The 15,379-nt window shown below is 39.1% G+C and overlaps 1 protein-coding gene across 3 annotated transcripts in view; it reads right to left on the bottom strand.

Annotated features, from left to right (window-relative positions):
- Positions 1-1,694: 1,694 nt before the first annotated feature.
- ALG5 (ALG5 dolichyl-phosphate beta-glucosyltransferase) overlaps positions 1,695-15,379 on the bottom strand; it is a 24,943-nt gene continuing 11,258 nt past the window's right edge. The window contains exons 9-10 of one of the 3 annotated variants that reach the window (XM_030477678.1): positions 4,143-4,228; positions 1,695-2,971 (exon numbers count right to left, since the gene is read on the bottom strand). In XM_030477678.1, coding sequence (XP_030333538.1) covers positions 2,859-2,971; positions 4,143-4,228 — 199 coding nt within the window. In that variant the 3' untranslated portion in view covers positions 1,695-2,858. Of the gene's footprint in view, positions 2,972-4,142; positions 4,229-12,969; positions 14,852-15,379 lie in introns of those variants that run through there. The other 2 variants (XM_030477680.1, XM_030477679.1) reach the window with 2 other exon arrangements.

The following is a 15,379-nucleotide window of genomic DNA, read 5'->3' as shown; positions in this document are numbered from 1 at the left end:
AGTTGCCTTTGCCGGACAACTCAGTCCCATGCACTAAAAATATGTCTTTCAAGAAAAGTAGTCCTTACATAAGAAAGTATCTCCTCTCATAGCACGTAAACACAATGTGGGAACGAGTCAGAAAGGCTACTTTTGTTTCCTACCTGGCTTTGTAACTCTGAAAAGCAAGCTTTCATTGAAACTTGGTTTGTTTGTATCATCTCCCACATCTTTGTGAAAGATTCCATTGCTCCTTCATGCAGTTCAGAATTGGAGCCTGAAAATCTACTGCAAGTTTCAGTGACCAGGGCGGAAGAACAACTGCTACTGGTAGCCAGTTGTTCTCTTTATAGACCAGCACAGAAAGAAGATGAGAGATGATTTGCCAAAGGATTCTGTAGAGGTCAAATAATGGCTGAGAAACACTGTAAAAGGGGTCCAGATTTCCAGCCCAGACTCTAAATATCACTGTATCCTCAGTCCCAAATTGTTTTAGACAATTTCTGTCCTAACCCTGTTCTTGTGGATTACTTGGCTTAGTGAGGCCCTTCCGCTTCTCCCTCCCCCAGCAGCAACATTTCCTTTTTTCCACCCTTAAGTGATCTATCTCATTCCCCATTCCCTTTCTCTGGTCTTTGCCGAGTCCATAGCTGTTCCACACCCATTCCTCATGCAGTCTCAGTGCTTCCCATCTTCCATTTCACTCTCTGGCTTCCAATCTCAGCCCCAGATCAATTTAACTTTCTATTTCTCTCCATTCTCCCTCTGTCCCAGTTTACTCCTTTGATTTTTTCATCCCAGTTCAGCTTGTACTAAACAGAATGTGTCAGACTACACTGTGCCAGGTGTTCCACAGCTGCCTATCCCTGCTCTCAAAATATTTTTGGGCAGGTCAAGGACTATCTCCAACAAACAGTTTAGATGTAGCAAGCCTGCTTTGAAAGGCAGCTGAGAGAAGGCAGATGTAGGCATATGGCCGTGACCAGTGCCATGTCTATCAACCTCAGAGACACAGAGCAGACTCTGGACTATCAAGATGTGTAGTGACCTTTATCCATGGCTGAAATTCACTGAAAGCATAGGAGAATTTCATGCCAACAACCCCACATTCCCAGCATCCAACCCCACACAGCTCAAAGATGGCAAACCTAGCCTTACTTCGGCATCCCTGAGGTGGAAGATACCAAGTATTTTCTCGGGCTGACATATGGACAGCTGCCGAGAGACTGCTTAATAAGGAGAGAGTTAATGGAGACTTTATCTGCAAAGTTATGAAAAAACTTTGTAGAAATGCACAAATTAATTAAAAAATAATAAATTTAGCCTCTCTCTCCCTTCCAAGCTTTGGCATCCAATTCAAAAGCAGAATTTCTTTTTAAAGAAGATGTCATCAGATGTTTACTTATCATGCAGAAAATAAATAACACATGACCTAAGCCTCATCATTTGAAAAAGGTGAACTATTTTGGTTAAAATTTCAAATAAGCTCAATCTTAATGTAAAACTTGAGGAAAATTTTAGGAATCTGCTTTTAAGAACTGGTTGGCAATTATAATTACAGGCAGAGCTATCATTGCCCAGGTTTGATCAGGGTACGAGAACTGAGAAGCTGGTATTTTATTCTAGCAATAGCAACAAGGAGTCGTGATTGATTCTGCAGAAGTGGTAGAGACGTACGTGGACTAGGCAAGAGAATAAAGCCTGCAAAATCAAACTGGAGGTACTTGTCGATAATTTATTCCAACACTTCAATGCATAGAAAACTGAGGTAACCTTAACAGAGCAAAACTCAATATTGCAGAAGGAATAAGAAAAATCAGCAGTGAAATCATATGTGAAAGTACAACCATACACTGCTCATTCTTTAAATCTGTTCAGATTTGTAAGTTTCTGAAACAAAGATTGGCTTAGTTTGTTGGCAATCCACAACCACTTTGAAAGCACTGTTGAAACCTGTCATACCCTTGTTACAGAATATAACAGGTTATGACATTACGAAGAAAGACTGAAGACCCCTTCCTCCCTCTCTGATCTCATTTGAAGTGTGAGAATGTCAGACTGACACTGCTAATGCACAGTCCCCCAGTGTACATTGGGTCTCATTTTTGTATGCTCTGAATTATCTTTCCATACCCTTTGCACTACAGATTTGTAGATGCCAAGGACTCCCAGCCTTGAACATACAGTATTAATTAGTACATATGAGCAAAACATATTTATAAAAGACAACATTTTAAAATGAAAAGTGCTTTCTCTTGGACCTAGATTTCGGGGACAATCCACAGTTTGATCTCAGACAAACTATTTGAGCTTCACAAAAACATCTGGAATGTCGAGAGACTACTGAAAGTTCTCAGAACAGCCTTAGGAACATTACTGTCATAACTCACGAAAACCCATTAATATTTCCCATAACATTGAATCTAAAAATGCATCAGTGTGAACCATGACTGATAATTCCAAGTTGCAATATGGCTATATATTTCCAGCTACTATAGAAACAAATGGTTGCGGTCATTCGCAGCACAATATTGCACCATGTAGAACAGACTGCCTCCTTTTAATATAGGTAAAGAAATTCCAAATGTATGATGAAGATATATTTATTTGAGTGAATTTATAAGACATGTTAAAGCTACTATTTAATATTATAAAAACCTGATTACCAGATAAGAAAATATTTTTGGAAATGCTTTCTCTTTTCAAAACATGGTACAAATCTCCTGCTGACAATCTTATAAAACACATACGTGCTGCAAAAATGAAACATACAACAGGAGCAATGAAGAATTACCTCAGCTTTCATCACCACTTCACTTGATTGAAACTGTTCTCATGTTCCATTAAGTATAATAATATATTTGGAAAATGTAAATAATCTAATTACATTTTCTTGTTTCAAGCTGCCAGGCACCAGTCATATATCGCAGTCGTATAAAAAGGAGATCCCTGCCCATCTGCAGCCAGCTCCAAAAGGGAACTAACTTAGAACCTGTGATTAATGAAGAAGAAAATCAGAAGGACGCTGTTAGAAAAAATGAGCATTGGCAAAAGGCACATTTAAGTAGTCACGAACCTCTACATTCTCAGCACATTCAGCCCCACAACCTAGACTTCAACATTAATAAGAATTTATATTGCAAAAGTTATTGCTTTGTAGTAATTACATTATACCATAAATGGGAGATTCTAGTTTGCAAGCAGCACAGTAATTCCATGTATGTCACAAGATGCATAGTCTTCTCTGTGACAAAGTTTCGTTCAAGCATACAGGAACCTGAACATTGATAATTAAGCAAAGGATTTCTTAGCAACATTGGAGAAGAGGACCACCAGCAATAATATGAACGTGCCAATCTTCAGGCAAGGTAAGGAACCCACACTATGAAACCAAGCCCTCCTCCATCTCTGCTAATATTTGTCTTAGGTGCAATATACATGTGGAACTGCACTGAAAGAAAGCATTTCTTTTCTAGTAAAGTCAGCTTAGGACGTTCTCTACTTGCACCCTCCATCACCACTGCAGTTCATTGTACTTTCTGTTGTTCAGTGGTTGTGTTGAGGAAAAAAAAAAAGAAAAAGAGAGGCAAAAAATAAAGAACTGCATTTGATGGAAAGAAGGAAATGAGAAGAAGCAAAGCAATACCTCTTAAACTTGCTTTGCTTATGAAGAAATATGTATGGAACTGTACCTTCCAGTAACCCAGTAAAAGAGACCTCCTTACAGGTCTGAAAGAACAACACATCTTCAGAAGAGAGGGTGCCCCAGAGGAGGCCTTAATAGGCGGGCTGAGAATTTTGGAAGGCAAGACACAGTGAAATGGAGTTGAATCAACAAACAATGATGGTCAGACTTCCTGCACAGTATTTTACAATTGAAGTGTTTTTATTAGCACATTATAGCAAGGGGACATGCCAAAGCAGTGCTTTATCCTAGCAGTATAACTACTTACTTTTGTCTCCAGTGGGAGTGAAGAGTTTCTCTCTTCTACCCCTTCAGCTACACTTCCTGTACCATGTCATGGCAAAAGGCTGGCAAGGACATGAAATTCAAAATTTGCATGGAAAGGCGGCTGTGTATTATGGAAATGGGAAGACCCCTGGATATTTCATTCTGGATTGACATGTAAGGAATCTTACAAGAATATAAACAATTTCCCTACCTTCAATTTCAGTCCAGTTGACAGCAACTTCTGCTATAGGTATTCTCAAGCGCTGAGCTATATAAAGAAGTTCCACATCAAACGCCCTGAAATAGCAAATATAGTCACACTTATTTCCAGGAGAAAGATGGTGGCACTGTTCATTAAATCCCCAACCTGATTTGAGGAGGTTGGTGTTCAGTTATGAAACTGATACCAATGCTCTCCAGCTCAGATGCGCATGAAAGGGAAATTAATTTCCCTGAGTGAACGGCTCAGAACATAGCCAGCATACAAATACCACCACTGTGTCCTCTTCCTGAAGGTATAGGTCATGCTGTGCTCAGACCACTGCTCACTTTTCATGAGCCACAATCATGATTTAAACATTTTCAAAGACAAAACAGCCAAATGTGCTCTGTCAATCTACATCTCTAGTAGCTTCATCAAAGGGGACGACTACCTGCTGTGGCTTTACACTGACCTGATGGATTCTCCCTGTACTTTCTAAGTCACGAATAAACACAGCAGCACAGATGTGAGAAATTATTTATGTTACTTTGCGTAACAGAACATGAACAACAGTTGTTCTTCACCTGGTGACTATTTAATGTACAACACAGAAACCTTGAAGACCTGTCTTGGCACAGTTGTTTGCAGGTTGTGCAGCAAAATGAACTGGGGAAGTCATCCTACTTCAAGTCAGCTGCCCCTCCCTGCCTAGTTTGTCCAAAATAATGCTTTAATCCTCTCAGTTCTCTGCACAGAGAATTGTTTATATGGTTGTTCATTCTTGCAACTGCATGCTCAAGTGGGCTTTCTGCATCTGAGACACTGAGGCTTTTGATATCAGAATCATAGAATCACAGAACAGTTTAGCTTGGAAGTGACCTTAAAGATCATCTAGTTCCACCCACTCTGCCACAGGCAGGGACACCTTCCACTAGACCAGGTTGCTCAAAGCCCCATCCAACCTGGCCTTGAACGTTTCCAGTGATGGGGCAGCCACAGCTTCTCTGCGCGACCTGTTCCAGTGCCTCACCACCCTCATAGTGAATTATTTCTTCCTTATGTCTAATCTAAATCTCCCCTCTTCCCCAGTTTAAAGCCATTCTCCCCTGTCCTATCACTATTTGCTCTTACAAAAATTCCCTTCCAGATTTCCTGTAGGCCCCCTTTAGGTACTGGAAGGCTGCTATAAGGTGTCCCCTGAGCCTTCTCTAGGTTGAACAACCCCAAGTCTCTCAGCCTGTCTTCATACGAGAGGTGCTCCAGCCCTCTGATCAATCTTCGTGGCCCTCCTCTGGACTTGCTCCAACAGCTCCATGGTCCTTCTTATATTGGGTGCTCTAGAACTGAACACAGGTGGGGTCTCACGAGAGCAGGGTAGAGGGGGAGAATCACCTCCCTCAACCTGCTAGTCATGCTTCTTTTGATGCAGTTCAGAATACAGTCGGCTTGCAGTCAGCTTTCTGGGCTGTGAGCGCACACTACTTGGTCATGCTGAGCTTCTCGTCCACCAATACTCCCAAGTCCTTCTCTCAGGGCTGCTCTCAATCCATTCCCCATCCAGCCTGTATTTGTGCCTGGGATTGTCCCAATCCAGGTGCAGAACCTTGCACTTGGCTTGGTTAAACTCCATGAGGTTGGCACTGGCTCACCTCTCAAGCGTGTCAAGGTCCTTCTGGTTGGCATCCCTTCCCTCCAGCGTATCAACTGAACCACACAGCTTGGTGTCGTTGGCAAACTTGCTGAGGGCGCACTCCATCCCACTGTCCATGTCGCCAACAAAGATGTTGAACAGGACCGGTCCCAACACCAACCCTTGAAGAACACTACTCGTCACTGGTCTCCACTTGGACATCAAGCCATTGACAGCAACTCTTTGATTGTGACCATCCAGCCAATTCCTTATCCATTGAATCCATGTCTCTTCAGTTTAGAGAAGAGGATGTTGGGCGGGACAGTGTCAAACACTTCGCACAAGTACAGGTAGCTGATGTCAGTCGCTCTTCCCTTATCCACCAGTGCTGTGACCCCATCTTAGAAGGCAGCCAAATTTGTCAGGCACAATTTGCGCTTAGTGAAGCCATGTTGGCTGTCACCAGTCACGTCCTTATTTTCCATGTGCCTTAGCATAGTTTCCAGGAGGATCTTGCTGGGCACTGAGGTGAGACTGACTGGCCTGTAGCTCCCTTGGTGTTTCTTTTTTTCCTTTTTAAAAATGGGGATTATGTTTCCAGTCAGTGGGTACTTCACCAGACTGCCACAGCTTCTCAAATATGATGGAAAATGGTTTGGCAATTACATCTGCCAGTTCCTGCTGACGTATCTCGTCAGGTCCCATGGACTTCTGCACCTTCAGGCTCCTTAGATGTTCTCAAACCCAATCTTCTTTTACAGTGAGAAGCACTTCATTCTCCCAGTCCCTTCCTTTGTGTTCTGCAACTTGGTCAGCGTGGCTGAAGCATTTACCACAACTGAGGCAAAAAAGTCATTCCTCCCAGGCTACCCGTCCTTGCTTCCACCCTCTTCCTTTTTGTGCTGGAGTTTGTCCCGCAGCTCCTTGTTCATCCATGCAGACGTTCCAGCTTTTTTGTCTGACTTCATCTTTGTTGGGATGTATCACTCCTGAGCTTGGAGGAGGTGACCCTTGAATATTAACAAGCTTTCTTGGGTGCCTCTTCCCTCTAGGGCTCTATGAAGCAGATCCCTGAAGAGGCCAAAGTCTGCTCTCCTGAAGTCCAGGATAGTGAGCTTGCTGTGTGCCCTCCATGCTGCTCTAAGGATCTTGAACTCCATCATTTCATGGCCAGTACAGCCAAGGCTGCCCTTGTGTCACTAGAAAAGTTACTTTAGAAAAGTGTTTTGGCAACTACAGCTCGTAATGCCCATAAAGAAATCAGCACATGAAACTACCAGTAGCTAGTACTGACAAGGGTGAACGCAAACACAGTTATGAAGGTTCTGGTGATTTGGGTTAAATTTCTTAGATTTATTGATTCCTGTGTGTCCCCCCTAAGACTACAAATTTGAATATTTGTAGTCTGAAAATGCCAGTAGGGGTATTCTTGTTCCTTAAATGACTTCTACTAACAGGAATTTAAGTGAAAGAGCTCCCCATCCTCTTCCCCCCTCCTCCCAATAAAAAGTTTTTTAAAAATACTGTTCAGTATTGGAAAAAGCTGTCAATGGCCATCCACATCACATCTCTACTAAATTCAATCATATTCAGAGGCTTTTCCCCAGGGAAGTAAACCTTGAAGTTTAAGGAATTGGAAACATTTTAACGTAGCTGTTGGTAAGGCTTCCAGTTTGAAGGCAATGGAACAGATGTTCCAAACCAGCTTACACAGGTCTTGAAAATGAAGCCGCAAGGCGGTCAAGTACAATCCAACACTAGTCCACATTTTCTCTCAGTAGCTTCCTAATTTTAGAATCTGCTTAAATTCTTATTGCTAAGCCCAAGGCAATTTTCTTTTAAAATCAATAATAAAAAAAAAAAAAAAAAAAAATCTTTTGCCACTGGAGAAAGCATATGCAATAAAAAATAACATTATTTGTTCATGCTTCAAGGGCTGCTTGAATTCAAGTCATTGGTAATCCCATTTAACTCTACAGAAAGGACAGAAAGGGACAAACCGGTGATCGAGTGCAGGCAAAAGACATGCTTCAGCAGGTTGCTAGCCAAGTTCAGATGTTATTTCCCTCGACTTCTAGACTCCTTTTAAGCAGTGCAATGCATTTCTGCAAACTATTGAATGAATGCAACAACAGAAGTCCACTTTGAAATGTGCACTTAGGTATGACACATACATGTAGGTTCCCACTGAAGCACAGACCACAACACGCTGGCTTGCAGGTGAAATCATTACCAAACATGCATCAACCTGAACTCACACTGTGTATGTCACAGGACAGCACGGATACACCTCTGGATAGCACCAAAACATGCAAAGGCACCAGAAACAGAGGGTATCTACAGAGACTACAGTTATTGTGTCTAGAGAATTTAGAACCACTTTGTAAACCTGTTTTTGATTGGGACACAGGCCTTTTAATTGTCGCAAAGAAGTTACAGGAATAAATGTGTTGGGGTTTTTTTTACCTCAGTGAACTGAATCTGCTGCAAGCAGCCTTGCCATTTCATGATTTTCTTTAAATGAGAGTTGAATATTGTTTTATTAATTATGCCGTGGTCTTTTCTACTGAAGTTTTATTATTTACTTTTTTGCTGACATTTTACATTTGTAAGCCAAAACTCCCATGTATTCACCTTTGAATGTTTATGAGTCATGTGTATTAAGACTAAACCTAATTTTGTAATACTTACTACTTAACTGACTAAAAATCTTAATTGCCTGATGAATTACACTGTACGAGCTGCTCTAAAAATATTACTACAGAAAATATTAGCCCAGAGAACTAATAGCTATTTGCAACAATTCCTATGGACAACCGATTACGGGAATGTCAGCATATACAGCACAGCACAACAGCATTAAATAATTTGGTGAACTACAGTGTTCAAAGTAAAAGATTAAAGACACAGGAATTAATCAGGTTGAACACTAACACTGTTAGATGTGGTTACCTTTTGTGTAACAGTGAACATATCCTGAAATTAAAAAAACCCTACTCAAAGCTGAATGGAGAATGGCTTCCGTAGTATACTGCTGGGACACCTTGCTGCTTCCCCTGTTCCCCACCACTTTTCAGTACACCTCATAAGCATCCTAGAGTAGTTAATCAGGGAATACAGATTGCAGTGTACTCAATACACTGGTGGCATTACACCCATACTGCAGATCACCAGATCCATCTGGTACAGAAGAACCATACAGGCATTTCTATAGTCAAGATTTAAGCATGGGTATGTAGGCTGGAGCCTACCCTAGAGGAGATCAAAGCAACACCGGTGGATGAGTTGGTGAGTGTAATAAATGTGTTTTGACATGAAGCCATTTGTGGCTAGTTAACATGTGACAGAACTGCTCTTAGAAACAGCAAGGAATTATTCACATCACATACTTCACCAGATCCTGCTGCAAAGAGTAAAAGCAGGTGCCTCTAGGGAGGGGGTAGACAGCTTAGGATACCCAAGTTTGGCTCCAGCCTGAATGAATTCAGGCTCTAATCTAAGTATCAGTTAGACAGTCAAACATATATGGTGCAACAGCTTCCCCATCTACTTCTAATAGTGGCTCCATTATACATTAATTAACACAAACATGAAGTTTACACAGAAAAACTTCTCCATCTGTTTGTGTATATGCTGAGAAGTGCTTCTGGTTAAGTTACAGTTTAAGATGATGCTTTTTTTTTTTTTTTGCTGTTCCAATTTTAAATATTTCAAATTTCAAAATTAGGCTTTCAGTTATACTGTTTTAACTGGAATTTAGGATTTCTCTGAACCCAAAATATGTTGTCCCAGCAAATTCTTAATGCGCAGAGAAAACTTTCAATGGTAAGAGGCCCAACAATGAGATAGGATGTAAAGTGGGTTAGACTGCCAGTACTGCTCTAGCTGTACTGGGGCTTTTGAAAGTCCACATACATCTGCCAGAAGCAGAAGTTTTTACAAGACAAAACAGACATAGTTATAACAGCAAAATATTTTTGCATTGATTAGACATTCATAAACAATTCTTGTCATGCACAAAACCAGGAAAAACCAATTCATTCCACTGCTTGTGTTAGTCTAAAATGCCAAAGAATAGGAAAAGAAATCCCTGTAGCAGTTTTAATGCTTATTTTTCTGTAATTTTATATAGAGACTACATTTAGATATTGGCAACAAACATTAATTTTTTTATATTGAGCTTTTGAGTTTTAAATGTGAAACAGCATGGCTTGTTCAGTGCACAAGGCAATTTTTATAGTCCAAAGTAATAGCAACAATTTAATCTCATCACTGATCTGCTGAGTTGCACAGTATCATTATAAATTGCCACTTTACAAAAGGATGTCAATCAAACCAGGACTAGAACTATGCTTTGAATTTCCCCTCATCTTATCAATATCCCAGGTAGGACAGTAAGTGCTGCTATGTCTAGCTCTCCTATGTAAGAGAAAAATACTTTCTGGTTGAAAGAAAATTTGATTTTGGGTTTTTTGGTTTTTTTGGTGTGGGTTTTTTTTTTTTGTTTTTTGTAGTCAGAAGAAATCAATGAAGAAATTTAGGACAGGAAAATTCTGCCAGTGAGAACATTTAATTCTCCACTTTTCCTCCTGTGCATTAAAATTTAACATAAACAGTTACATTTCTAGGTCAAGATTGTAGATACAGAACTAGAACTTCTTTTGGAACCAGAAAGTGAGTAATTCCAACTGTCTCTATTATGTTTTTAAAATATCCCTTTTAATTTTCTTTTAAGTTTTAATTTAAAAAATGTGCTCCATCCATTTCTGAAAAATAGATTAGTGGTGTAATCAGATTCAGAACCTAAAATGCAAAGCATATGCTCTCTGTTCAAAAGGTTGCTCTCATTTCAAACTAATGTCAAAACTTTGCTATTTAGAAAGTAAATTTCAAGAATGTTTGGTTTGTATTCATATATACACAGCCAGCTCTCCAAAGGACAGTTAAACAAAAAGACAATGAGAACACTCACAAAAAAAAATCCAGTTTAGGATATAAGCATTACTTCTTAGTATGAAATACATAAATAGTTTGCAGTATCTATTAATTTTCAAATGCTTTATAAACTTCATTAGTTTAATAAAATATTCTAGGAAATATCTCTGTCTCTTTAAAAAGTGGGACGTGATCCTTATCACCATAATGCTAAAACAGTATTTTTCTTCTATATTTCAGTTTGCTTTTAAGATTTTCTAAATATAAGCATCTATAAATCATATTCAGCACAGCAAGAAGGAAAGTGTGGTCTGTTTTCTAGTATTTTTAACATTAAAGAGGTGATATTTGTTAGAGTGGCCATCCAGTAGCTAAAAGGTGCCTACAAGAAATCTGGAGAGGGACTTTTTACAAGGGCATGCAGAGATAGGACAAGGGGGAATGGTTTTAAACTGAAAAAGGGTAGATTTAGATTAAATATTAGGAAGAAATTCTTTATTGTAAGTGATGAGACATTGAGAGAGACTGTGCTCCTCAGACTTGCTCTTTGACTGAAGTATGTTATCAGCCTGCTTAGAGACATACAAATAAAAATATAATTTCTTGAATTTGTATTGATCTGCCTTTTGGAGCAGTAGCAGCAATATCCAGCACTTCAAGGCAGTCTCCTACTGCCCAATGCTAGTTCAGCACTGATGCTCTCCTGTATGCTAAGGTACTCCTGGATTCCTTTAGCCAAAGGGAAGAATTCTCTGGGCTTTTGTCTACAGAAACAACAGGTGCTGCCTATACAGCTCAGAAACTGAGCTGCTTTTGATACAGAATTGCTTCAGTAGTTTTTCTTCTAACTCACTACTTCCAGGATTTACTGAATAGTTCATCCTTCTGATGCAGCTGAGGTACCAGCAACCTGACCCATGTTTTTTCTTGTGTATTGCTACGCTATGAGTTAAATTTACCCTGCTGAACTTCAGCCATCTACAGTGGATACACCTTGTGTACAAGTTGCCCATAGTCCCTTTATAGTCAAGGGGAGGAAATGGGCATTTGTTGACCGCAATTCATCTGGTGTATTTTAGAAGCCTGTATTAGGATGAAATGAATTATACTCTAAAATTGTCCCTTCTATTGGTCTAAGAAGGGAGGCTAGATGACAAAGAGAGGATCTCTAGATGTGAAAAAGCAAATCCTGTCCCCATTGTGTGTGCATATTCATATTCTAACTGAGCAGTAAGCTTAACAGTTCAGGGCAAGAATTATGACATAGCCAATTTTATAGTCATTTTATATCACATCATGAGTAAATATATTACATATTAATTAGTCTAAATATTTATTATGTCCTCACATAATAATTCACTTTCTACTGTAGTACCTCAACAAATCTGAGCCTGACAGAACTTGAGCAGACAGGACAGATGAGGCTTCTGCAAAAACCAAATTATGTTCATTCTCTTCAGCAGCTCACCACACGCTCTGGTTCAGCACCGCGAGAGCCCTCGACGGACTCAATGACTAGGGTGCTGGCTCTCAGATGGCTTTTATTCTATTGAATGCAGCTTGTTTGTTGAATATTCTCCAGCACTCTCCTGCAGGATTACTAGAATATCTAAGCACTGACCATACTGAACTGAACTCTTTCAATACCCAACAGAGCTGCACTTCACTAACGGGATTTTAAGATTCAGAAAGAATCAAATAATTTCTTCAAATGTCAAACAGCCTTAATGCAGAGGCAGTAATAAACTCAGACTTCTGAGCACCTTGTCTGCTATCAAGATAGTGGTTCCTCTGCAATCCCTTGCTGTTGGTCTCAGTATCACTGAGTTGTACTGTGACCCATTAGGGACTCCCCATTGCTCCAGGTCAGCAGAAATATAATACTGACTACTATTTCTTCCCCTTACATCTTCATGCTCATATTATATACAGAACCTCCATGTCACAATGACTAACCAGTTTTTATTTTCATTTTTACATGTTATGCAATTGAAAGATATCAGGGGCCACTTTTGTTTAAAATAAGAAGTTTTCAGTATTGGGCTGTTTCAGATTCCTACATTATTACGTACAGAGGAATCCAATGTATGGTTCTATGGGATGAATGTTTGATATCCCTGTGTAATATGCAACTGCAGTTACCCCAACTGTGTGTCCAACACAGACATTTCAATCACTACTACCATTTCCTTTGAAATATCCAGTTTCCCCATATACTTACACCTCCCCATCTCCCAGTTTATTTCCAGATCTTATAAATAGTAACTGCAGAAGGAACAGTACTCTGTTTTGTGCACTCACACTTTGTTATCTTCCAGTTACACATGATAAATGGCTAGTTGTGAAGCTGACAAGTAACTTTGAGTCCTTATTGTAGTTTTGTCTTTCAGCAGTGGCAATAATCCGAGTTTCTCTCCTCTATGGAGGTTTCAGTTTCCATGAAACTTGCCAAAGGTTTTGATCTCAAAATGTCTACTGTTCTGTTGGATTTGGTTTAAATTAGCCAATAAGTATGAAAATGAAGGCAGGGAAGCACAAAGACTGTTGAAGGACAGATGAGGATAAAACCAGACAATATATTGCCCACTTTGGCAGAAAATTAAACCAAATTAAAACCAAATCAAAACAAAACTATTGTTGTTTCAGGCAAATTTGTGACTTAGACGTATCTGAAGAGCTGTTTATTGGAAGCATTTGAGTTATTCTTTTTTTGACCAACAAAACAAACATTCTTCATCACTAACCAGTACATTTCAGATAAATAAGAAAACACTCAGGGGCTTAGTTTATGGATTACAGTAAATAAAAGATCAAGAACAGAAGGCTAATTTTATAGCAGCACATATAAGGACAATGAATTAACACACCAAGACATGCTGACAATGTTTCACAGCAGCAATCTAATTACTATAAATTAGCAATATCCCTTTTTCATTGCCTCTATTCCTGGATAATGGGGTACAGCACAATTATTTTTACTCTTTCATTCTTTTGCTGCTTGAGAATCCTAGTGGCAGAAGAAAGCTTGTTAAGATTTTTTTAATAAAAAACCTGAACATTTTACATAATATGTCTGACAAGTGCAATTATTACAAAAATCTTCAGTTTACAACAGAGTAAAATTGAAGGCTGCATTTTTACAGATTAAACTGATTATCCTTATTCATCTCTTTCAGTGTTTCTTCTTGAAGCACTGAATTTATAAAGCCAAGTTAAACAGGATAATTTTGAGATGTGCAGTTCTGGGCCTCGCATACATGTTTAACCACGTATTCAGAAAACCCCTGTATATGAATTTTACAGAACTTTACAGATCAAGTTTGCTTTTGAAGGTAGCAGCACAAATCATACATCTGGCTCAGCTACAGTTTTCTTTAGGGCAATAAGCAAACCACTCAGCTAGGAAAGTGTTTTTCCAAAAGCTGACTGCTCACAATTCCAGATTCAGTTCAACAGAAGCTTGACATTCAGCACCAGATTCATGTGCCCAAACCCTACCTTTGCAATCCCATTCTGAAGGAGCAATATAGCTCAACTGTCGCTGCCAAAGCTCAGCCTAAAACTAGATGTATCAGAATTGACCAGGACTATAGGATTACACATATTTTTGTACAAGAACATTGTTCAGTCATTCTGTTCTCTGTCAGCAAGCAGTAGCCCATGAGAGATTTTCTTGGATGAAGACAATATTTGAAAAGATTTAGTTAAGCTTAATTAAGCCACCCTTTCTATCAACAGTTGTGGTGTAGGAAATTTAATTATGATATTTGTGTGGAAACAGTGTTTCAGTCCCATAAAAGTAGTCACAACTGAATTACTCTCTAAAATAAACTGTTCTATCTAAATTACAATGAAAGAGAACTCTAAAGCAATTCAAAGACCATGCATCATTTTCTACTGTCTTTTATTAATGGAATCTATCAATAGTCCTCTCATGAAACATTCTAGTAATAAAAGATGCAAAATAGTAGGCATTTCCTTTCACTTTGAGCCTTCAGCAATTACAAACTTATCAGATATGGGTTTTATGTACCATGTTTTGGTTAAGCAGTAGTGAATTGTAATGCATAAAAACAGACTAATAAAGTTTTGAACTTCCTTATAATAATGAAAGCTTCTCTCCATTTTTTTACTCTGCTTGCATGGCTCATACCTGAAAGAGGAGAGAGGACTCTCAGAAAGAGAGAGTGGATTACAACATAATCAAAAATTGTTTGTTTGGAATGTCTTTTAGAGGTGTAGAGAGAAGAGTTATGTAGTTTTTAATCACCTCTCCTAGTCAATTATCAGCTGCTCTGATAAAGCAAAACCGAAATGTCCACTTCGTATTACGTAGCTCTTTCTACACCACATGCCAGAGAAAAAAGAACTTGCAAGGAGTCAACTGTTGCCACCCAAAATCACACCAATGTAGTCTTCTTTCAGCTTACACAGGATGCTATTTTAAAGTCAAAACTTAGCAAGCCCATCTGTTCTCCTTCTCCTTATCATCATAAGAAGAAAGAATAAAACTAAATACCCAACTATTTCCTAAAGTGTATCTTAATGACAAAATAGAATTCCTAGCAATTACCAGGATATTTTAACATAATAAGAAATTGACATGCCAGTACTATAACTGGTTAAGCTGAGCAGCTAGGATTTCTACATAGACATCACATGCTTCACAGTAGCTGCAATA

The sequence above is a fragment of the Strigops habroptila genome, chromosome 2, assembly GCF_004027225.2.
Source record: "Strigops habroptila isolate Jane chromosome 2, bStrHab1.2.pri, whole genome shotgun sequence".
Classification (NCBI taxonomy): Eukaryota; Metazoa; Chordata; class Aves; order Psittaciformes; family Psittacidae; genus Strigops; species Strigops habroptila.
Note: the sequence above shows the minus strand (reverse complement) of the source record. Positions and strands in the feature narration are given on the sequence as shown.